Here is a 25,982-nt window from a genome sequence, read left to right on the forward strand (position 1 = left end):
TTTAAGTATATTAATTTTAGAAGAAGAAATTAATATTTTGCATCTAAGAAATAAATTTGTTTAATGAACATTCAAGTTTAAAAAATTAATTGTTTTTAAATTGAAAATAAAATTTTACGCGAAGTTACCTTACTTTTACCTTACATTTTACTGGGAGAAAGTTGAAGCTTTCAAAGGTATCCGCTAGGTGGCAGCTTTGTTTTGAATGAAAACAAAAGGTTTTTACAATGCTTGTCAGACAAATAGGTACACACATTTATTTACGTTTTTAGCAGCTGTTTACACATTCACGAAAAACTATATATATTTTTTTATCTTTCCATACGCAGTCACACACTCGTTTGCACATCGATGCCAAACAAATTCTCGCTAATTTTACAGACAATTAATTTATACACATAAAATTTATTTATTTTTTACACTTGACTTTTGGGTTTGGACTTTTTTTTTTCCTTGTCTAGACTAAGGTAAAAACTAGAGCTAAAAAAACAGGCATCAGCAAAAGCCGAGCTGCATTTCATTATCATCTCAAGTAACCATCCTCCTATCTGTTTCTCTCGTTTATGTGACTAACTAATTTTCCCATATTTTTTTTCTTTTATTATTAGATATACATATCCATTTATATATATATATATATTTCATATAAATTAATTCAATGTTTCTGTATTTTTTTTTTTTGCTCTGCTTTGCTTTGCATATAAAAATAAAAACTACTTAAATATTATGCAAAAATCATTAGGACCTAAAAAAAATAAACACGAAAAAATGTACAATGTTTTGCTTTGCTTTTAGTTTTTTGTTGGTTTTGTTTGTTTCTTGTTTGTTTGTTGTTTCTTTAACGAACTAGTGACGACAGTATTTGTATATAATATATAGGTAAAAAGTTTGTGGTTTTGCTTATTTTTTGTTGGTTGGTTGCTTTGCTTTTCAGTTTTGTTGGGTTTTTTATTTTTTGGATTGGTGACTTTTTTTCGACCAGACCAGACCAGACTTATGTGACTAAGAAAACATCTCTGTTTCAAAATAAGGTACAATGATATATATATATTTCTTTAATTTACATACACACAATATATCCATATACAGATATAGTTAGAAAAACATATAAATAGGTTTTTACAAAGTTTTAGCTCATCGGGAACTTGAGTTTCATATCTCTTGGAGCTTGACTTTTATTTTTTTTCTCTTCTTAGCAGCCGCTTTTCCTTGTCTTTACAATAATTTTGCTTACTTTTTTTTTTTTCTCAAAAATGATTTAGAGCGAGGTCTATATATTTTGTATATCGAGCCGGAACAAATCAGCCATCAGATAACACCTAGAAGTGGACGATCGATCACGCCTCAAAAACAAAAACAAAAAATAATAAAAAACAAAATCTAGTAATATTATGTTAGCTATAAAACATGGCAAATGCTTAGTTTTTTCTTTCCTTGTTCTATTTTTTTTATTTAGTAGCTGTTCTCTATGGTCTATGTAAAGTGTATTTTATTAGGTAATACTGAGATTCTGTTAGATGTCTCAGGTATGTCGCGATTCCCATTCCCAGACCCACTCTAACCCTATCTAGTATCTATGTATTTAATTATATTTTATTTTTAACTCTTTAATATTGAAGTTGTGGACAAAAATTAAACTGATGTTTAAAAGCAGCCCTTCGAACAGAATAGAAAGTAACTTTGGTTTATGTTTTTAATTGTTGGTTTTTTTTGTTGTATTTTTTAATCCTAGGGAGAGATGGATAATGAAGATTTAATAATTTTGTCAAAAAATATAATAAAAAAACAAGTAAAAAAATAATAAATTAAAATGTAGAATCCATCTCTAACCTTTTGGTCTATAAGTACCTTAATGAAACTCCTTTTTTTCTCATCGACCCCTAATCCTTTTTCTAAGTAACGCCGCCCCTGGTTTGCAAAGCTTTTGTACAAGTTGGTGACCCCGATCCGATCCTGTGGCCAAAACTAAAAATAAGTTGTACTGTTTCTGTGTAATTGGTTATTATTTTTTTTTTTTAGTTAGTTAGTTGATTCTCTTGCTTGACTATTTTTTTTCTTTCTACGAATTACAAATGGAATTGCGATCGATGTCTTGAATTCATTTGCCATGTTGCACGGCGAGTCTCTGGCTCTGACTCTGACTCTTCATGATGGTTGGTGGTGCCCCTAGCCTGATTTTGGTCAAACCCATACCGACCCCAAGTCCAATTCCATTAACCGTATTTGGACTTGCCCCAAGCCCTGAAGCCGCCGCCGATGTCCACTTCTTGAGGCGCCACTGTCACTTGGGCTGTATCCGTGCCGAGCGTTCCAGCTCATTGAACTGTCCGTAGTACAGGACCTCGCTTATTAGCTTCTCCGCTATTATCCTTTGAGTGCGATCCATAGTTCTCAGCTTCAGTGCCACATTCGATCCGATGAAGTCGCAATCGTCGCGGTTCAAGGACTCGGCATAGAACGCCGACGTAACCGCCGCCTGGGCCGACACACTGCTCTTGATGTGCCCGGGACTGGCGGCCGATTCGGTGGCTTCATCATTATCCGGATCGGGGTCCTCGCCATCCGACATACTCTCCCTGGAGCCAAGCAGCGAATTCATCAGCATGTGTCCCGCACTGGAGGCTTCGGTTAACTTTCGCATATTTAAAGGCATTGTTGGCACGGCCGAGGCCAGGTCGCTATTCCTGGGCGGCAGGACAAAGGCACCAAAATTGGCCTTGGCCTGGGCCACCCGCAGATCCTGCGCCATGTCCACCAACGGCAGACGACTCTCCTCGCCGGCGGAACTGTAGGAACGATGCGATTCGGGTGGTGGTGGTGGTGCTACGCCTCCTCCACCACCACCAACAACCACACCACCGGCTTGGCCATGAAAATAATCCACCAACTCTTGTTTGATGTCCAATTCCTCGTGGCCATGTTGCTGCTGCTGCTGTTGCAGTTGCAGTTGCTGGTGGGTGGTATGGGAATGCGGGTGGGTGGTGTGGTGGTGCAACTGCTCGTGCGCCTGCCGCGGTGTTACAGCTCTGGCCGAGACAGGACTACTCAGCAGGTGATTCTTGTGCGCCTCGTGCATATTGGTATTTGGTATGGGACTGGAGCCCGTTTCGCTCAACGCTCGTTCGGATCTCATGGAATCGCTGGCTGGATCGTTGGCCTCCCGACTACTGGAACCGCCACCGCCACCTCCAATACTGCCACCGCCAGGACCTGCCCCGCCCGCCGGCGATCTCCTTTCAACTTTGGCTGCCAGTTGTCCCAAAGCTGCCGCCGCCGCCACATCCTCCTTGCTGTTGTTGTTATCCTCGTTATCCGACGTATCCATGGTCTTGAGAGGACTCTGCTGGAAATCGCTGCTACTGCTTCCTCCTCCACCTCCTCCTCCACCACCGCTGTGATAGCTCATGGGCAGGGGAACTCTTAGCTGCTGGGGGGGCGGAGCTAAACCACCGCCGCCGCCACTGCTTCCTCCTCCGCGATCCGAGCCACCGCCTCCGGAGCCGGATATCGGGGGCGAGTACTGACCCGCCGTATTCCAGCTGTCCAGTGTCTGGCTTTGGCTCGCTATCAGCATGGGTATATTGAGGCCCATCTGGAAGAATCAGAGAGAGAACGAAAAGTTATAGATAACTTCTATAAGGAGGGCTAAGTGTCCAAAGGTCCCCCAAGAACACGTCCGACTCTTCGTCATCGTGACGCAGTCGAAAAGATTGGCCCACAGAGATAAGTTGGGCGAGACTGCCCCCGACCACTTACGGGCTAATCGGAACTCATAAAGTTATGAAAAATTTAATTAGAAAGTACTTGAAATTAAAACATTTCTTAATATTATTTCATTATTTAAACAATAAAATAATAGAATTTTCTATAAAAAGAAAGTGTGGGAATAAAGATATATCTTTTAAAAATAGTATAGCCTTTTTTAGAAACAAAAAAGATATATTATAGGATTGGATATCTCTATCTCCCTTCTAAATAGTATAAATAACAGATATTTATTTATTTTAGTAGCTCTGCTTATCTTCCGATCTAATAATTTGCCAAAAATTGCTCCCAAAAACTGTCCCATAAGCGTGAGTTTAATAAAATTTTGAGATATGAATGAAAGTGGACTCTACAACTTAATAGTAATGATGACGGTTTCAAAATTTTTAAAATATCATGTTTAGTCAGCTGTTTTTGAAAGGTTTCAAAGGTTAGAGTTCGAAACTTTCAAGTGAAGACTTCAGAAGAGACTTTTTTTTAAATATTTCAATAAATTTTTAAGTTTAAAAGTATTTTGATTTTCAAAATAAAATATTTCAATAAGTTTTTAGCTTGAAAAGTAATATTATTTTTAAAATTCCTGCATAAAAATTGGCATTACTTTAGAATTCTTTCAAATATTTCAATAAATGTTTAAGCTTGCATAAAAATTGTTATTTTGATTTTAAAATTTCTTCAAAAAATAGAAATATTAAACAAATTGTTTAAAAAAAAGACTTTAGAATTCTTTTAAATATTTTAAAAAATTTTTGAAAGTAATATGATTTGTGAAATTCCTGCATAAAATCTGGCATTTTTAACATTTTTTTAAGAATACAAGTCTTTAGTGAAGTATTTAAAATATTTCCATAAATTTTTAAGCTTAAAGCTTGAATATGATTCTCAAAATTCCTGCATAAAAATTGTAATTTTTAACAAATTGTTTATTTCCGATTTAAGTAAAAAATATGTGAAATTATTAAGAAATGTGAGCTTTTATTAATTTTTTGTATCCATTCCAGCCACATTCCCATTCCGGTCAAACCCCTTAAAAAAATGTTGTTTTTGTCAAAGTTCTCGGTAAATGCAAAACATAAATTAAGCCCGAAAGAGACAAAAGTCTAACCAAATTATGATAATAATGTTAAATAAATAATAATTTGGATTGGTCGAGCAGTCAGACTCTGTTTTCGTTTTTGTTTTTTACGATTCTTTCTTTTTTTCTTTTTTTTTTTTGTGGAATTATATGGCAAACACACGAAGCGATCAGAGCCATTTAGCACACAGGTAAAAAAAAAAAAGACAGACACACAGGTGCCAAAGTGCATGAACTTTCGACCCCACCTACCCCCTCCTACTTACATTTGCTGAATTATTTGCGATTCTATGATGGATTCCTGGTGATCGCAGGTTATTATTAGTATTATTGCTATTTTGATAATGCATTTTTAACTGGGATTTTTTTTATTTTTAAATTATAGAATTGTGAATTAATGTTTACACTTGTTGTTGTTGGTTGTTGGGGTTTTTTTTGTCGTGCGCGAAAGCGACGACAACGCGACTCGAACTCGTAATATTTTTGTCCGAAATTATTCTAGCGGCGTAGTAAAAATTTTCGAAACAGCCGCAAACAACGTGTGAGAGTGGGGCCGCCGGAGAGAGAGAGAGAGAGAGCGAGTAAGCTAAGAATCTAAGAGAGTGGGGGGGGCTAGAGCGTGGCGGCAGAACTTTTAAGAGAGCGAGATCTTGATTCACTTGTCTTTTGATAATGTATGGGTGACTCATTAAGAGTATCATCGGCTAAAACTGTAAATGTCTGGTAAGAATTTTTAAGCAATTTTTGATTTTTGAATTTGAAATAATATTATAAATAAAAAAACTTGCAAATATTTAGAACGCTCCTCTTTATGACAAATTTTCTAAAATTAGTCAAAATTACATCACCTCTAATCTAACACTCGATAACAACAAACTAAAATAGTCATAAATTAAATCGAATAGAATATCAACTTCAGCAACAATGTTTGTTGTCTTTTTATTAACAACTTTTCAAATGTCAGCATTATTTGCAAAGAGAAGGAAAGTCTAGAAACTATTTGGAAGAGAGGTTCTTTGTTTTTGCAAAAGAGAAATATAGAGAGAGAAAGAGAGTGGGGGGGGGCTCTTAATGGTCATTAGCATTAACCTACCCCACGTTTGGGTCGCACACACAAAATTAAGTCAACCACAACTACAATAAAAAGTTTAATGTGGTCAGCGGCGGGCGATCACAACAAGTGTGTTTTTTCCTGCTCGCACAAGCTTTAACTTGGCTGTGGCCATCTCTGTCTGTTTATGGCCGATCTCAGTGATTTTGTCATATCGTCTTTTTTTTTCTTTTTTGCCTTCGTCTGTCTGGCTTTTGTCGCCTAGAACTTTCCATACAAAAAAATTAAAAAAAAAAAAAAAAAGAAAACCAAAACCAGGACAAAATACCGAAGTTCAATGATCTTAAGTTAAATAATTGTGTTTTTTCTATTTTTATTTGTTTTATTTTTCATTTTTATATCTTTTTCTTTTCATTTCTATTTTTAACATAATGTATAATTCCTTTCAAATCTAATTTTTGTTTATTGGGGCATTTCAGAGAATAAGAGTTCAACCTGGGTTGTTTATTTTGTTGTTGCTGCTCCGTTCCCACCCCCCCCTTTCACTCGCTATCTCCCACCCTCTCTTGTTGTTATTATTGTTGCAGCTGCTTTTGTTGTTTACGCATTCAGAGCACCGTTGTTGTGTTTACTTGTGTGTGTGTGTGTGTTGCGTGTTTGCATGTCTGTATTATTATTTTGTTAAGGCAAATAAAATAAAACAGACAAGAGAATGAACTCGCTCTCACTCGCACTTTCTCTCTCTGTCCCCCCTCTCACTCTCTGCATATGTATGTGTGTGCAACTGAAAAATGTAAACAAACTGATTATCATCCAATCCAATGAATAAATAACACACTACACAAACTACGCGTCGTCGTTGCTGTTTCTACTCCTTTGGCACGAAATGTGCCTCCCCCTTGGGGTCTGCCTTTTCCGCCTACCCCCTACTACCCCCTTTCTCCTTGTCACCTATTCACAATTGTCGCGAACTGCATACCTCTCTCTCACTCTCACAGTACTATTTCCATAATTTTAACAGTTATTTCTGCGTTTTTGAGAACTATTTTTCTCGGACAGTTAAGTGTTGAAAAGTTATTAATAAAAGATGCTTAATTTGATTTTATTGACCTTTACAACACTGATAAATATGTCCATTCCATTGAATTACAACTGTATCTGTATTTTGCTGCTCACGCAAATGTTTTTGAAGTACGCTGGCGATATTTTCACAAAAGCGCACAGCACACCCAGCACTCCCAAATAACAACAACAAATGCGGTGCCACGTTACAAAAACAACAACAAGAGTAACTGCTACACTAACATTAATGAAACTGCCATGAAAACCGCAAGCGCAAGCGCCGCACTCAAAACCCCCAGTTATCCCACCTGTCCTCCCCGCCTCTGGTAAAAAAAAAAGGGGATTTACCCTGGTCGTGGGGAGTCGTAAAATTAACAGTGGAACAAATTGCAATTGAAAATGCATTGCGGTGCTGGCATTGTGTGTGTGACGCGGCTGTCACCTGGCAGGTGCCAAAGCCAGTGTTGCCAAGTGTCACAAAAACAAAAAACGATAATCTCCTAAAAGCTTCAAGTGAAGAGAGGATGGGAAAGGGATGTTATTATCATTATTTTATCATAGTTCTTTATTATTATATTATATATTAGTTATTTATTATTATCATAGTTCTTAAATATTTAATATTTGTAAAAAACTCCAATCCAATGTTATCCTTAACCTTTTCAACTCTACTTAATAAGCCATCCCCCACCACCCACTTGAACTATGTTTTGAAACCAGAACTCCAAAAATTCTTACGCAACTTCTCCCACCAAACTCAACAAACTCCAGCAAACTCCAGCTCTACCCCACCTCTAATACGCTGCCACCCACTGCCTTAAACTTCATTATCATCATAATCATTATCCTAGTGAATAGGAATAGAAAAAAAAAACAAAAAAAAAAAACAACCATACGCGCAGAGCTGACTCTAAACAACTTTGCAATGAATGAGTAAACAAAAACAAACGCTGACTTCGCTGCCGGCAACGCTGCTCGGCTGCTTGGCTGCTCTGCTGACTGCAGTTGCTGTTGTTGCAGTTGCTGCTTATTTGCCTTGCACTTTTCATTCCACCACCGCAGGGGGTGGGTCGAAAAAGAGGTGGAGTCACGGGGGGGGATAACTCTGCACGAGAGTGTAAGAGTGTAAGCATGTATGGGTTATAGGCAATGCAAGAGAAAACAAAACAACGCGAATTACAACAACAGCGTGATACTTGGCAACTACTGCTCCAGCTACAACAACAAATAGAAACGCAAACAAGAGAAAACTTGCACTAAGAAAAATCTCTTAGTTACTCTTGCTCTTAAAATTGGCTTAAAATAAAGTTTCTAGCTGTACTACATGTGGTATACGTAATTTTTTAAGGGAAATATTTTTTAATAATCATTTTTTTTCAAATTTATTAATTTATTTAATATACTTATTTGGAACTAAAAATTGTTAACATTTTTCTTGGAATGTATTTGGAAGTGGCCTACATGTGGTATGAGTAATTTTTATTCCTCAAAAATCTAATGACCACTAGGCGTATGAGTAATTTTTATTTTCCAAAAATTAATTTTTCTAATTAAATCTATTTAGAATTTAAATTTTAAGCCAATTATTTAGCCGAGTGTTAAAGGGCATGTGGGTGGTGGGTGGCTAATGGGAGGCAGTGCGTGCGTCGCTTGCTAGCCACAACATTGCGGGACAACAACCGAAACAACAACAAAAATATTAGCTTCGTGTCTTCTTCCTCTTTGTTGGTTATTTTTTTTGCTATTTTTGTTGTTGTTCACTTGTCTTGAGGAAAACACCGCAGAGCAAAACAATTGCAAAATATGAACAAAAATACATAGCAATAAGAGGGGGGGTGGGATGTTTTTGGTGGGTTGTGGGGTGAAGTGCGCCCGGTGGTGCCACTGGATCCGTTAGTGGGCGTTTCACAAAAGGGGGCGTGGGCGGTGCTTGCACACGCAAATAATAATGACGCAGAGGCAGAAAAAACAACACGAGACCAAAGTCAAAACAAACCAACAAAAAAAACAAAAAAGAGAGGAACAACGGTACCTAGCTGCCATTTCTAAAGGTGGTAGAATGGGGGTGTTGGAGATGGGAGTTCTTCAAAAATAAATCATGATAATTGTTATTATTACGCATTTAATTCAAAATTTAATTAGAATTTAATAAATCTAGCTTCTAGAATCTTAAAATGTAATAATATCCGCTATACATAGGTTTAAGAATAGTCTTAAGATATTTAATATCATAAATATCAAATTCTTGCCACAAAAACCATAAACCAAAGGTGACACAAGTTGGACAAACAAGTTGCATGCCACATATTCACAGAAAAAGTCCAGGCGCCAAGTTTTATATTCTTTTTTTTTGTTGCAGAAAAAAATTTCATTTCTGAAAACAAGAGGGAAAAAACGAACGCAGAAAACAGCAAGTAAGGGGGGGAGGGAGCAACCTCCCCACTCTCCACTCTCCACAATTTCTTGGCATTTTGTTTTGATAAGTCTGACAAACAACAGAGCCAAGTAAAAACAAAAGCTTCCAACGAATCTCAGCGGACAAGGACGGCATGAATCAGCGCCAAAGAGAGAGAGGGGGATAGAGGCGGCGTCCACTGGGTAACCACAAAACAAAACGTCACTACAGCAACAACAGCCAAGTGGCACGAATGGAGTTTTAAGACCTACAAGTTACTAAAGAAATGGATTTCTTAATTGACAATATACTAAAAATTAAATACGGGTTTTGCAAAGCTAATACTAGTAACTAAAGCACATTATTTTATTATTAAAATGTTTTAAATTAGTTACTAAGGATCCAAGGATTTAATTCTAAATGAATTTATGAATTAAATAAAATATTTATTCCTATTTTAGTGAAAAGGTATATCTTTAAGACATATTTAAAGGCATAAGAGATATACGATAGTAGTACAATATATATTATATTATATTAACAACGATGTATCGATAAAGGATTCAAGCCGATAGCCGATATCGAAGTTGGTCCATCGCCAAGAAGAAAAAATAACGGTAATTTTGGCAGGATCATGCGAGAGAGAGTGCTAAACTTTTTTAAACTTTCTCTTAAAACATAAGTACCCCTAAGAAAGAGTGTCAAAAACTAACTACTGAACCGAACGGAACCAAATGGATCCCGAAACAAAAATCGCCGCAATCGTGGCAAGTGCTGCGTCTCAGTCGCAGTCTCAGTTGACGTCGCGGCCGGCGTCGCATTCACGAACACATTTCGCCGTGCAAAACAAACATTTCATCATGCAGAGCAACAATAATAACAACAATAACAACAACAAACGAAAAGCACATACACGTATGTATGTAAGGTGGGAGGGAGGGGGTGTGGGCTGAAAAAGAAGAAGAGCGGCGACGAAATGTCAGGGCCCCCAATCTTACCCTCTCCCTTCCACTCACACCCATTTGGCTTGCTTGCCTGGCGCGACAACGCAAATAAAAACAACAAAAGCAACAACAAACGCAGACAGACGGTGTAAGAGCTAGGAGAGTGCGAGTGAGAGAGGGAGCAGGAGGGGGCAGTTGGGGCCAATGCCTCACACACACACACAACTGCGCATTTCTAAGAAAAATTTATGCGTAAAATTTTAATTCTGTTTTGATCGTCAACAACAAAAAGCACACACATACACATACCTACATATGCTCCCCATAAAGAGGGTGGTGGGGTAGATAAGAGAAGAGCTTTACTCTCCCGTCAACAGAAAACAGCAAGTCACTTGCGCACATGTTTGCATCAGAGGCTCTCTCCCCATCACTCTCTTTGACTTTTTAGAGCACTCTCTTAGGCGTTCGTCTTCTCTTTGGCAACGCTTTCGCTTGTTTTGATTGAAATTAACACTACACGTTTTGGTTTTTCTTCCATCAGTTTTTTGGACTGATAAGCTTTAAAAAGTGTGTGAAATAAAAAAAATAAACACGTAACGTAAAATTCGTTGCTAAGCAAAATCAAGCAACACGTTTTGGGTGGCATTTCCTAAAAAATTCAAAAGAATTAGGAATTGATAAGAGAATAGTTTTTAGGAATTGTCTATATTTTTCCCCTCAATCGGATTTATTCTCTTTTATTTTGTATTATTTAATTCCCTTTAAATTTTTCATCATTTTTCAAAGTGGACTTTGTCAACAAAAAGTCTATTTGATAAGAGTCGTGAAGTCGCTTTCAATGAAATACAAATAATTGTGAATGATTGCTTACAATCGATGGAACACTTCCCTGAAAATTGATTCAAGGTAATTGACTTTACGACTCCCCCCGCCCAGATCAAGTCCATAATATTCTATTATTCATTATTGATTCTTAAAATTCTAAAAATTCTTTAAATAAAAGTTATAAAGAAATAATTAACAAATAAAAATTCTTAACACTTACCGCTCCAAAATATTTCAGTTCCTTGCCCTTGATCCGTCGATGTTGCATCTGAGAACCGGGTGCTCCACCACCACCCACTCCTGTGGGGGCGCCACCATTACCCGCCGCCGCTATCGTACCGCTTTCATAGGCAGCCGCCGCCACGGCCGCTGCCGCCAAGCCATTAAGCCCATTATGGGCAGCAGCAGCGGCAGAGGATAAGACGGGATTTGGCACAAGATTACCGCCAGTGGAGTTGACCCCTGACCCAGGTGCACCACCTCCACCCCCAGCACTCAGACTGCCGCCACCCGCCTCCATAAAGTCGAACCGCTTGAAGGCATACCACTTGGACGGATTGGGCTGGATGCCCTGGTAGATTTTCACAAACATTTTGTGCTTCTCGCGCCGGTACTGGGTCAGCAGGACGTTCATCTTCCGCTCCACCTCCGCCTTGCTGCAACCGAAGCGTTCGGCGATCTCCGACCAGGCCCGGAACCGGCACAACTTATCCTTGTACTTGGGATCGGCCCTGTTCCAGAGCTCTGTATGGCAGCGATATTGCTCGATTAGCTCGAGGGCATCGTCGTTGGTCCACTCCATGATTTTGGGCGATGTATCGCCGCCGCCGCCACCCACTTGGATGCTGTTGCCTCCGCCCCCAACGCTGGGCAGTGGTATCAGCTGTTGAGTGGGCGGGAGGACAGGAACTGGCACGGTGGGGTGGTGGTGCAACTGATGATGATGATGATGGTGGTTTAGATACTGGTGGTGCGGATGTTGGTGGGCGGCTGCTGCTGCGGCGGCTACAACACTGGCCGGATTGAAGTTCATTTAGCCACAATCGCAATCGGTGGGTGGTGCTTCGGCTTCGGCTGCTTTCCGCTGCTACTTCTGCTACTTTCTGGGGAGCTGAGCTCTCCTCCTGGGACTACTGGAGACTATATCTTCTCGAGAACGGACGGATTTAGAGACTTTAGAGACTGGAGACTGAAGACTGAAGAAACTCTCAGGGAATGTCACGCGAAATGCACTCAATCAACATGGTCTTCTTGGGAAATGTCGACTGGGTCTCATTCTCTTTCATTTAGCGATTTTTTAAATTACTTTTTCATTAACTGTAATGGGAAGACAATAAAATATAAATTAATAATTAGTTGAACATAATTTTTTAATCATTTAAACATAATTTTTTATATTTATTGTAAAAAGTAACAAAGTATTTATGAGATTCTTAAACGGAAGTTCATCGCCATCTTGTTATTCGATATTTTTAGGTTCTAACTTTCGTTTTTATCGATGTTTACCCATCGATTGTTTTAAAATAAGTTTTCTATCTACTATCTCCATCTTTAGACATTCTATTACATTTATCCTTTCTATATTCTATTAATTTTTATAGTGATAGGCTTTCAAAAAATGGTTATTGTATGAAATATAGGCTCTATATTTACGTTTTTATCGATATTTGCCTATCGATTGTTTCTTACTATCTATTCTAGCGATTATCTCTAACAATAGACAATCTATTCTAAAGAAAGATATACTTTTCCATAGAATTCTATCAATTTTTCCAAAGAAGGGCTTTAAAAAATGAACATCATATGAGATATAATAATACATCCCCTTAATAGTCCTATATTTTAGCCATTAATCAACCCATCCCCAAGAGAAATACCTAAAACGATTAAAATAATATCGATTAAATCGATTATCTATCAATTTGTCATCAAAAGCCATCTATAAACTCCTATATTATGAACTCTAAATACTTATCTTGACATCTAATGACTGTGTTTTTACTAAAATGTCTCACATTTTGAATTCATCTGAATTCATTTTAATTTAAAATTTAAATCTGAATAGAAACCTGGGAAAAGGCGCCTCAGTTCAACAAACATGTGATCATTTTATCTGCGTGTTTTTGCTTTATCATAGGGTTTTTCCCGCAATCCAAACATTCCGTCCCCGAGTGTTGAATGATAAGGTGACTCACTTCTAACCGACACACTCATTCACCATTTCAGCAAAGCATTTTTTCACTGAATTGTTTACGATCGCTATTGGTCATTATTAAATATCAATTCGAATCACTCCGACTGGGAACTGGTGACCGGGGTTCTGTTAACTTTTTTGTTCGACGAACAAACACTGTTCCAAGTCGGAGGTGTTAATCAGAAATGGGAAATTTTCAAGCCAACAACTAAGCATGGCCAAAAGTAAATTCCTCAAAAAAACTAACTTAAATAGTCAGTGAACTTGTTAATTGCTTAGATTTTTTATTTAATTTGGCATCTAATTGATAAACTGAAAGTTTATTGCGAAATTTCGTATGACATTTTATGTAAGATTCCATTACAATTTACTTATACGGAAGTGTTTCTTAACTAAATACCTTCTAACGTTCGAACTTTCAATGTGGATTTTTGTAATTGGATTGTAAATTGAAATTACAAATAAATAAATATTAAATTCCAGAGTTAAATAGTTTGCTTTGGAAATTAAGAAGGGGAGAGAGGTTCTACAAAGGGATATTTTAGTATTTTGTTTTTCAGCCGACCAAGGGAAGCTGCCGCATAACGTACGGCTAGAATTGTAAGGAATATTATTTATATTATTATTTATTATAGAAGTATTATACTTTCTACTACCCTTGGGTTATAGGTATATCCTACTATTATTTCATAATTTTTTTCAAACCAAACTATACCATTTGAAGACATTATTCCCCATTATCTCTAAAAATAACTTATCTAAGAAGGTCATTTCTACTTTTTTTTCTGTACGTTTCCAAGGGTATTTAGATTAGAAATACAATTTTATCTCAACCAACATCACGATGTGACGCAAAATTATGAAATACCCCGTATAGCCGTGACGTAGCTATATCTTTTTAAATGTCATCTATAAATCGTAGGAAATTCCTTATAATTGTTATAAAGAGAGGGGAAAACCCCATGAATCTGGAAACTACATTGCGTTGTTCTGAATCTTAATCTGATCGACTTGTGAAGTCCGATGTCTTGGCAAACAGGAATATCAATCGAAATGAACTTTCCATTCAGTAAGTTATTTTTTTAATCAGTTTATAAGAACACGTCATCGCCTAGGTCAGTGGCACTATATTATAGTATTGTGGCTTATATTCTACGTAGTTCTTTAGGGGAATGGGGGGATGAAATGGCAAAATTTATAACAGCATTATCATTTTGACGAAAATGTCGCAATTTCAACCAGAGAAAACGCATGTATTTTTCCTCTTTCTTTTTCTTTTTTCTCTTTTTTTTTTTTTTTTTTGTATTTATTTTGTAAATGTCACAAGTCAACAGAAATAAAAACAAAAACAGAAACAGCAACAAGAATCAGAAGCAACAACAAAAACGATAACAAAGATGGCAAGGCAACAACTGCTAGCCTAGCGCCTTGTCATTCACAATAGACGGAAGTTTATTTCGCACACGTGCGCTTTCACTCGCACCAATACCACATCCCATATTGCTCTATACTATGCTGCATCTCGCTTTTACATCAATCTTTGTCGAATGTAGATTTTTGCTTCCTGGTCGGTCGGTCGGTCGGACGGTCGGTTGGGAGCGCAATTTGCTTTACGTTTTAGCACTTGTGTCGTTCGAAAAAAAATGCAAAAACTACAAAGGCGTTGAGGAAAATGTATGGGTTTTATGTAGTTACTAGTGCCAACTAGCCTATAAAATAAAATCTAGTCATTAAACTTGAAAAAAAAAGCGTAAATAAATGAACAAAGGCATCATATAAGAAATTAAAGGTCTTTTAAAAGTTTTTTACAGTGTTGATCAACTATTTAAGATCCTATAGTGAAGATCCTGTTATGTTACTGTTATTTATCAGCTGCCCGCAACAGTGTTGAATAACTATTTAAGATTAAAAAGTAAGTACCCGCACCAGTGCTGGCATAATATAAGAGAATATAAGTCTTTTAAAAGTCACTTATAGTGTTGATCAACTATTTTAGATCCTATAGTGAAGATCCTGTTATGTTTCTGTTACTTTTTAGCTGCCCGAACCTGTATCTACACCTTACAAGTGCCTTAAGCAAACATAATTTCATTAAATAAATTGTTTAGTAATCGGTTTTTGGGTCTCGCGACAAAGTTCGAGAAGTATTTCTTTTTGCGCAGATTGCGACGCTGCGCAAACAGCTGGATGATTCATAACGGTAAACTCACGGCGCTCTCCAACACACAAACACATACCGATATACCAGAGTTGGATAGAGAGGGAAAATAAAAAAACCTTAATTTGTTTTTTTTTTAGTTCAGTTCGCCTTGCGTGCGGTTTTATTTTATTTTTTTTTTATTGTCTGTGCTTTTTTTTTTGTGTTTAGTTGTTTGCTTTTCTTGTTTGCGCCATACTCTGCGTCAATTTTTAGTCGCGACACATTTTAGTCTATTTTTAGAACTTGTTTTTTACGCCACGCTGCCTTTTTTACGCACTTTTTCCCCTAGCTATCTCCTTCTAACACACACACACACTCAGTCAGTTTTATTTTCCAATTATTGGAAATTTTTCAACATAATTTGGGTTTTTTTTTAGTCCGCATGGCCTCGAATCATTTTTAAGTAGCACAGTTTTTAGGGATTTTCTCGGAATTTTGCGGGCATTTTTCTTTTCTGTTTAAAATTTTAATTTAACGTATTGAGTTGTTTACTGATTGCGTTTATAGATTTTGGGTTTTTTTTTATTTGCATGTCGCAGTCTGTGTGATTTCTAGTTGTTTATTCCGATGAAAATGTGTCTTAAAGGTGAGTTGGGTATTTTTTTTTTAACAGGAATTTCTAAATGTCACGGTGTTTTTTATTTTTATTGTCTTGAAATGTGAATCATTTCCAATTGCTTTGATTGTGTTTTAAAGTTTATTTTTAATTAAATTAGGTATTGTTTTAGGAAATACACAGAAAGCAAAGTTTGTGTTTCTTTAACATTTCCAACACTTATTTTTAACACTTTTTAAGAATTTCCACGTTAACTCACACTGGAAATTTTATCCTAACACTCGATTGTTGTTTTTTTTTTGTTGAAGATTTCTTTTGTCTGCGACCATTTTGAATTCGTTTAAATCGCTGCCAAAAAAATAAGAGAGGGTCTGAATCAGAAAACGTTGAATTTGCATAAAATCCATGTTATCCACAAATTTAGTTTGTTTTCGCCTTTTGTCATTTGGAGAAGCGGGCGAGAAACACCACAGCCCCAAAAACAAATTAAACAACGCAAAAAGTAAACAACATCAAAAAACGATATTGAGCACAGAAACTTAAAAATACATTTCAAGGCGCGCGGAATAATATAAAAAAACAATTTACAATCCGTCCATTCGAAACACACAAACAACACACAAAAACACGCACACACATGCTGTATGGTATTGAAATAATTTTTTTCAAAAAACACTTTTTTGTGAAATATTTGTTTGCACAGTATTCTCAGTTATTGGTTTGAAATATATATTTGTTTGTTTAGGTTTTTATTTTGTTACTTCTTTAGAGGGTTGGGGGGGCTTTGTTTTGTTATTGAATTGGAAATATTTTTTAAACAAGTTCCTGAAGGAATTTATTTTGAAAACACTAGTTTTTGGAGACTTTTCTATATTTATAACCATTTCTGAATTTTTCAAAAAACAGTTTTTTGAAAATCAATTCCACTACTTTTTCCACTTTTAAGATTTCTTTTTTATATCCAAAGAAACACTAATAGATCTTGGGGATATCCCCAAAACAAACATCTTCCATCCTGCTTTCACACACGTAGGAATATTTACCGCTGCGATTTTTTTTTTTTTGGAGGCGCTGTTGCGCTTCTACTGCTCCGTATTTTCCCGTTACGCGCGCAATTGAGGCGATATATGATATACTCTATAGCTTTCCCGTTACAACCGCTCGCGAGCGACGTCTGATGGCGTCTGTTTCTGTTTCTCGACAAACACCGACAAACCTCCTATTGGCATCGATTTGTAAACGCACAGGCAGAGGCAGAGGCGACAGCTCGGCCGACGCAGGCAGCTCTGCCGGCATCGCATTGAAATGAGCACAGAGTAAACAGTTGTTTCGTGGAAAAAACAAAACGAACATCGTAATGAAGTTCTCTTGCCTGTTGTGAAATTCTACGGTGCTTTGTCATGCTTTAAGCAACAACAACAAATGCAATGGGGGGCGGGGATGGGGGAGCAGTGAGAGGGATAGCGGAGAGAGTGAGTTAAGAGAGAGCGGGTGCGCGCCAAAAAAAAAAACAAGCAGACTTACAGATGGGGTCACAAGGATAGTGGTGGCTATTATTCCTTTAACAAGCGGCTCAGAATATTCTGTTAGTTAAAATAAAATACAATTTTTTGTTGAAAGTTTAGATAAAAATTAAAAACATTTCTTTTCCATTTACTTGAAAAATAAACAAAATAAGCCATCGAGGTTGTGCTATTTTTGTGTCCTCTGCTGTGGGCAGTTGTTTTGATAAAGAGAAGAAACAAGGCTGCCAACAACAACAACAAATGGGGGGAGAATAATATGAGGTGGTGTTAGTGGATATGGGGTTGGGGGGAGGTGGTGGAGAGACCGCCGCTTCTTGGGCCGCACACACACACCAATACACACGCAGCCGAGTCAAACAAACAAATAAAATGTGAAGCAGAAATGGCAAAAAATTAAACAAACAAGTAGACAGGAGCGGTTCAGCGCAAAAGAGTGAGTTGAACGAACCGAGGTCGTCGCAAAACCATAAAAAAAAGAAAGAAAACAATCAAAAGCGGCTTGGCGCCAAAAATGAAACGAAATTTCTACTACGCCGTAGTATAATTCCTAAAAACAAAAGAAATAACATTCAGATATTTAATTTTGATAAGAGAGAAAGGTTCATTGAAAACGAAATTTTATTAAATTAAAGATTTTTGTATTTTAATTTATATAATTATAATTTGAATTTATAATATACATATGTACAAAGACTGTAATAATTGTAATTGTAATAATCAAAAATAAAATCCAAATACCTTTTTATCTCTTAGATATTAAAAACTATCTAGAACTAAAATGTATCTTTTATGAAAAATATCTCTTACTTGGAATTACAACTTGTAAGACTTCTCATTTCTTAACTTGAAAATTTGAAAATATTTCCTGCTTTTCTGTTTCATAGCTTTCCTTCTGTTTCTGTTTCGGTTTCTATTTATTTTTGTTTAGTTTTGTTTGCTCGTTAGCCCCGAGTGGGGGCGGGGACAGGGGCCGGGGTACAGTAGGGGCAGGTGCGCTCCGTCCGCTATATAGTCCCATCTAATGCTATCTCTTTTGCTCTCATTTTTCACGCTACTGATGGCAACCTCCCCCACATTCTCCCACCTCCCGCCGCCCCTGTCGACTCGGCTGCTTGTTTGTTTGTTTTTCGTGGCGTGTTTTATTGTTGTTTTTGTACTTGGTGCGTAGTTTTTACGTTCGTCATCGTTGGTATTTCCGTCTTCTGCCGGCGCCTCTGCCCACGCTCTGCCATGCTGCCGCAGCGCCGCCTTGAGTTGTTGTTTGTATTGTCTTATTTTTGCCTTGCAATTTCTATTTGCTCTCTTTTGGGGGGGCTTTTGTTTTTATCTCAGTTGGCTCTCTCTCGCTCTCTTTCTTTCTGCCTTTTCTTTAATGATAGCAGAACAGTCGAAGTCGAAGGCTCTGCCGCTACTGCTGCTTCTTATTCTGCAAAGTGCATTGCGTTTTTGTTGCCTGCGTGGGCGGCGGCGCTTTTGTCTCTTGTTTGTTATTGTTTTTGTTTTTGCCTCGTGCGCAAGTTCTCAGTTCACGTGCCAGCCCCCCCTTTCTCCCACCCCCCCGCCTGTCTAATCCATTGTCTAGCCTTCTCTATCGCTTTCCTACTATGTTATAGTTTTGTGTTCTTGGGCGAACTTTGTTGTCCCGTTACTTTTTGGGGGGAGCACCTTGTGCACTGTGGAGTTCAACCCTAAAATAATGGTTTTTATTTTTTTTTATTAAATAATATTTTTTAATTATAGCATAAATGTTAAAAATTTTAAAATCATACGATTAAAAAATATTATAAAACTCATAATGATCAGAATTTTCTTGAACTAAAATTTTAATCTTATCCACAAGTCCAAGGCCCTAAAATTAGTCCAAACATCATGCCAAATTTTTCAAACTGAAACCCATGATAATGATAACATTTGATACTTCCTAGTTGATTAATTTTATTTAGTCATTATTTAATCTCTCTCTCCCTCTCTAACTTATAAAAACCAAACACAAGCTCCAAAAAGCGCCAAGTCATCGTTTACAGGGCACTATTTAATCGATGCGACCCACTGTGAAGGCCGCATGAGAAATGCTAATTAGTACAAATTCGTTTGTCACAATTTGACAGAGAGCAAGACTCTTTCTTTTTTGCGAGTAATCAAATAAGAAAGTTCAACACAGGAGAGGAGGGGGATGTGTTGGAGTAAATGCCGCCCTCGCATCTGCCGCAGTCTCTGCCGACGTCAACGGCGTCGCAGCAAACAAACACTTGTTTGCACAGGAGAAGCACACTGAGCACATTCTAGGCCCCCCCCAATTTGTTCTCTCTTCAATGAGAGTGGGGAGAGACGAAGCTGAGAGAGAGCAAGCGCACAGGCAGCTTTTACCATGCATGTGAGAGTGTGTGTGTGTGTGAGTGAATTTACAACTAGGAAGCAATTTCGCTTGTTTACAATGTTTGTGCGTGGGTGGGCATTGAAAGAAATACATAAGTGGGAGCAGGATAGATTACTAAAGAGAAGGTGTGGGGGGGACAAACTGTCCCTGACTACCAGAAATTAAGTCGTCGTGTCGTGTCTTGACCCCTCTACACCACACTCTCACAGCGGCGGCTATTCTGCCGGCGTCAATGACAACGTCGACGCCGGCAGCGACGCAACTGAAGGTCATTATACATTTCGCTGTCGGACGTCGTCGCGACGTATGTCTGTCTTCTTCTTGACCAATTGTGGGCCACACTATCTTTTGACCATTTGATGTTTTTTTTTCGGTTGGAGTGGGTGGGTGTGTGTGTTTGAGGATTAGTTGGTAGAATGCGTTATCAGTTGCACGTATTTTTTAGGGATTAAATTAAATCTAGAATATTAAATTATTTATATTTATTGAAAATTTGTTTATAAATAGAGTAAGGAAGATAGGTTGGTATTTTTAATTCTGGCCTATAGGGCGTATGAGTAATTTTTTTTTAAATATAAGAGATTTCATAAGAAGAAGACATTTATATTTCTTAGATTTAAGTTAAAAAAATACATAAAAAATAATCTAGGATCTAGGAAGACTCTGATTATCTGAGATTTCATTTTCAGACCTTTTTTGCATTGATTCTGGACTTGTTTTTTGGGTTGCCTTTTTAATTGTTTTTGTACTTCGGCTGTGGAATTGTGTAAACAGCAGCAACGGCGACGGCGACGGCGACGGCGACGTCAACAGAGAAGCCGCCACAACAGTAACAACAAGAAAGGCAACGCAGGCATAAGAGTAAACAAAAGTATTTTTTTTTTGTTTTTGTTTTTTTTTCGCATTTTTCAGAGACAATGCAAGAAAGTTGGGTCGTGGCTTGAAGGCTGTGAAAAGGGTCAGGGGGATGGATGGGTTGGGTTGGGTTTTGGGCAGGGGGTGTGGGGGAAAGAAAAAAGAAAAATAATAATAAGAAGAAGCAACAGAAGCAGCAGCAGCCGCAGCAGACAGACAGAGGGACAGAAAGTTAATGAAGATGAGCCTGATGAGTTTTGTTGCTCTTGTTGTTTTGTATTCGGTCGCCTTTTGTTGTCGAGCTGCCACTGCAAAAAATATGCAAAACAGCAACAATAACACAGCAACTGCAAAAAAAAAATAAAATAAAAATAAAAACAGGGGTAAAAAAATAAAATACCTCAGTATGCCTGCAAGGCAGCAAAATACGCAAATAGAAGCAATGAACTTAATTAGTTGTTGTTTTACTCTTGCGGCGGGGCAGAAGAGAGTGGCACAGAGAAAGAGAGCGGAGGGTGAGAGAGAGGAAGAGAGAGAGAGAGAGTATCGGTATCATGGGGATACAGGTGATAATGATAACAATCTTTTTAATGTTTATCCTTAAAATTAAAAACAAAAAAATAATTTTAAAAAATTAAATTAGATTTCTTGAAAACAAAGAATGTTTTTAAATTTTAATAAAAATTAAAATCTTAAATTTTAATAAAAGTTAATCCCATCTCTAGTAACTGTCTAGTATCCTTCTAACGGTAATCTTTATCTAAAAGTTAAGTCCCTTAGAATGCAGTTGGTTTTTGGCCTCTACTGCCCGCCCCCAAGAAAACAAATCGCAAACCTTGGCAAAACTTCAACCGGAAGTAAACAAATTTTTCTTTCGCCATTTTCCTTCCCTTTTTGTTTTCCATTTTCTATCCTACCATCCAGCCCCCCCAGTCCACCTTGGTAAAAAACGCCCAGTGGTATGCAACACATAGTTGAAAGTTGGACAAAAACCAAATCGAAAACACAACTGTACCTTTTGCCCAGAATATAATTATGATGAAATGTTTATTCTGCAATTTTGTTACCTAAAAAATATATATATTGCATTGTTTTCTTGTTCTGGTGCGGGTGGTACGTAGATTTCTTTTTTTTTTTTTTTTGTTTTTTATAATTTTCGGTTGAAATGTTTTCGTCGTGTTGACATTGTTTTGCTGAACGGAAAAAATACGCTTGTCGCATTTATTTACTAACCCAGACTCAGCTGGTTGTTGTTGTTGCAATTGTTTACTCTTGTTCTTCTGCTTATTTCAGTGCAACTCTTTCTCTTTCTTTCTCTCTCTATGTCTGTCTCTTTCAGTCTCTTGGCCCTGTTGTTATTGTTGTTTTTGGCATTCGGCTAGCAACAATAACAAGAAGCAGCGAGCAGAAATAGCAACAAAAACATGACCATAGAACTCCCGCTGCAATTTTGTACACTGAAGAAAATTTATATTTAATTTATTATCAATAGAGAAATTAAAATAGGATATTTTTTACACAATAAAAATTGTCTTTTTGGCAGAGGTTTTTATAAAAAAAAATCGAAAAATTCGAAAAACAAATTTTGAATTTTGTTTGCAAAAACCTTTATTCTATGAGTAGTTGATTGTATTTTGAAAACTTTTCTGAAATTTCATCAAAATTGTTAGAGTAGTTATTGAGAAAAATGGTTTTGAGCGATTTTGAAAACTTGCTTTGAAATTACAAAAATTCGAGTGACAAAGGGGACCTCTAGACTGAAAAGTGTTACTAGAGATCTTCTAAAAATTTATAGGAAAGTAAAATTATTTTTTTTTCAGTGCATTCTAGTGGAGCTTCACTTATTTTTGGTTGAAACTCTCCACTACCGTTGATTTTTCGTGTGCATTCAGCAAAAATTGTTTTCTGCTGTTTCTGTGTCGGTTTCTGTTGTTGGTTGTTTTGTTTTTCTTGGTTGTTGTTTAATTTTTTGTTTTATATGTCTTGTTTTTTTTACGGTGCTCTTTCTGCTGTAAATTTGCAAAAGTACAGCTGTTAACAATAACAATGACATATAAACACTCCCGCAGCGGCAGCAACACAAAATGCCAACGCAGCTCTTGTAAGAATAAAAAAAAAATACAAAACATAAGAGAATGCATAAAAAAAATAAAATAAAAAATATTAATTAATTAAGCATTTTTTTGTTGGGGCAAAACCAACGTTGGCAACACGTGATCATATTGTGGGTGGTGGTTGGACGGGCCAGAAAAGAATGTTTCTTGTCTACTTATGTTGTAGCCTTTAGTCTTTTTGTTTTTATTTTTATTTTTTCTATATATGTTGCCATAGTTGTTGATTATCTGGAATATGTCGAATATTTCGTTGCACATTTTCATGGCTGTTGTCTAGAAGCCTTGAAATGTAATTGAAAAAAGCAACAAAGCTTGTCTTTTGTGGAATATCAAAGCCAGTAGTAGAGTAGTTAGTAGTAGTAGTAGTACCTGTTAGTAGTTTCTAAACTCTAGTTAGTAATTGGGGAATTCGTTAAAGAGCACATGTTTTGAGTTATAAAAGTTAGGAATGTGCTGTTTGTTGCTAAATTGCCTTTTTTAAATGGCAACTAAATGTTTGGAATGCAAGTGTTTTTACGTTATATGATATTTTTTTATTTTTTTTGTGGGTTAAATGGGTTAATAAATATTTAAATAATATAATATTAAATTAAATTTATGTCTGCTAGGACTCTTAAAACAAAGCCCTATGAAAATGATAAAATATATTCCAAAAACGGAAGAGGAAGGAGGTGGAATAGGTGGCTTAGTGGGTGGGTGAGTGGGTGGTTGGGCGGTTGGGTGGACAAATGGTCCCCTGGGGCGGGATAGGGCATTGTGGGGTTAAAAGTAAACGAAGTCAGCAAGGCCAACAACAACGAGCCAACAACTGAATGAAATACAATAAAATTTTAAAACAAACAAATGCAAACACACACACACACACACACAGAGAGAGGACAAACACACAAACACAGAAAACAAGGAGCCAATGCGAATGCGACTAATGAGCACTGAAACAACAACAACAACAATAATAACAAAAACAAAGAAGCTGAATAAGAAGAAGAATGACAAGAGAGGGTGGTAGTAGGTGGGTAGGGGGGGTGGCAGTGGTTGCTTGTTATTGTTATTGTTGTTGTTATTGCAGCATTCGTGACAGTCACCTAACCAAGGACCACCCCTACCGCCACCCACTACCCCTATAGCCCAGCTCCCCCCCTCTCCTGGGGCTTTGGAATAAACAAATAGAACTAAAATCCAAGTAAGAAACAATCAGTTTATATTTCAAGAAAAAAAGATACCCTGTAATTTAGTTTATTTTAATTATAAAAATAATAATATATTTTATTCCAATTTTATATATTAATTTTTCACATTTTTTTCATAAAATAATTTATTTAAATTTCTTTCTTAATTTAAATAATGTATAATATTACCTCTCTCCCTCCTCTCCAATTACAGGGTATCACCTGGGACTAAGAACCGTTTGTTTTCTTTAGTAAAATGCTTATTTACGCATACAATTGCACGTGAGCAGCCAACAACACGAAAGAGTGTAAGAGTGAGTAAGAGAGCAAGAGGAAATAGTGCAAGTGAGAGAGAGAGAGAGAGAGAGATGGCTAAAATGGTCATGGCCCTGGGGGGAAGGGTGGTGGTAGGGTGGTCCTGGTTGAAAATAGGAAGTTTTGTTTGCAGTGCGCACAGCAACGAAGAGACAAACACAACTGTGTAACTGTAATTGTGTGTTTGTTTGCTCGAAACTCCCCAAACCCCATAACCCACAATACCACTCCCCCACCACCCCCAATCCACCTCACTCCCTTCTAACTGTTGTCTGGTTTCTGCCTTTTCCCTTTTTCTTTCGGCCAAATAAAAAGTTTGTTGAGAACATTTGCAAATGTTTGTTTTAGAAAACGGAAAATGCTTCGTTTGTTTCATCATGATAATGATCATTGGAATTAACATCATTATCCTCATCGTCAGTTGAGTTGCCTTGTTTTGTATTTGTCTTGGTTGACGGTTGTTGTTGGTTGTTGTTGTTCTCTGTTTCTTGTTTTTGTTGCCATCTTACTTTGGCTTCCTCCGTTCCTACTCCGTGCCCCCTTTCTTTTTTATTCTTTGGTCCCCTTTGTTTTGTTTTATTTTTTTTCTCTTTTTTTTTTGAATTTATTTAATATAACATTGAAAAAAATATTATTTTATAGGAAATACACAGAGAAAAATGCTTTAAATTTAAATTAATCTCAAATTTGTTTTTTTTAGGACTCCTTTAAACACTTGCTAAAAATTAAAATAATTTAGAAAAACATAAACTTACCTGCTTCGCTGCTTGAAATTTAAAATAAAATTAATATCACTACTTCTAGTATACAAAAATATTAAAAAAAAGCCGGTTTATAGATCAAAGACAAAGCGTAGATACTCTTAAAAAAAAGCAAGAAATCTTGGTAATAACCTTTTAAAAAAGGTTCTTTCAAGGATCATAAATTAATTTAAAAAAAAAATCATAATACTCTTTTTAATAAAACTGGAATAAAATATAATTTTAAAATATTCAATCTAAAAGTTACCAAGTTTAATAAATGATAAATAAATAAATAATAAAACTTACATGCCATTCCCATAAGTGTAGGGTGTTTACCGTTAGTTAACGGTTTTGTGAGTAGTCGCCTCGGACTTCTCTGGACACACACACACAGTTACACGCACATTTCAAAATGCCTAAGGGAGCACCCCTCACGAATAAGGCTTAATTTCACAAATTAACATTTAAAACATGCCAAAAACAGTTAGAACTCTTAGTTAAAGACATAATTAATATATTTCTTTACTTTTTACATTGTTTTAAGGATGGAAAATTGAAGAATTTGCGTTTTTCTTTTCGACAAACGACGCGCCATGACACACACACACATAAGACACATAACGCCGGCTAAGATCACTGTTTTTGATCACTTTTAGAATCACAATTTCTTATTTTACAAATATGTACAAGTATATTAATTTTATAAATAACATAACTTTTATTAAAAACAATTTGAAATACACACTAGAAAAAAAATAAATAAACAGAGCAAAGGAAGATGCCGCCGATCTTGAGAGTTTTCTGGCGTTTGGTTTG

At 36.8% G+C, this 25,982-nt stretch overlaps 1 protein-coding gene across 3 annotated transcripts; it reads right to left on the minus strand.

Moving 5' to 3' along the window:
• Positions 1–219: 219 nt before the first annotated feature.
• Positions 220–25,641, minus strand: LOC6498684 (AT-rich interactive domain-containing protein 1B). 3 transcript variants are annotated; one of them, XM_032455180.2, is made up of 3 exons: positions 25,473–25,641; positions 11,338–12,434; positions 220–3,592 (listed from the first exon to the last, which is right to left on the minus strand). In XM_032455180.2, exons 2-3 carry the CDS (start codon positions 12,148–12,150, stop codon positions 2,282–2,284), a joined length of 2,124 nt encoding a protein of 707 aa, XP_032311071.1. In that variant the 5' UTR covers positions 12,151–12,434; positions 25,473–25,641; the 3' UTR covers positions 220–2,281. The 3 variants fall into 3 exon arrangements, with proteins under 3 accessions (XP_032311071.1, XP_032311070.1, XP_032311072.1); XM_032455179.2 differs by lacking the exon at positions 25,473–25,641 and adding an exon at positions 17,111–17,311; XM_032455181.2 differs by lacking the exons at positions 11,338–12,434; positions 25,473–25,641 and adding an exon at positions 5,107–6,415.
• Positions 25,642–25,982: the final 341 nt, after the last annotated feature.

This window comes from Drosophila ananassae, chromosome 3R (assembly GCF_017639315.1).
Source record: "Drosophila ananassae strain 14024-0371.13 chromosome 3R, ASM1763931v2, whole genome shotgun sequence".
Lineage (NCBI taxonomy): Eukaryota > Metazoa > Arthropoda > Insecta > Diptera > Drosophilidae > Drosophila > Drosophila ananassae.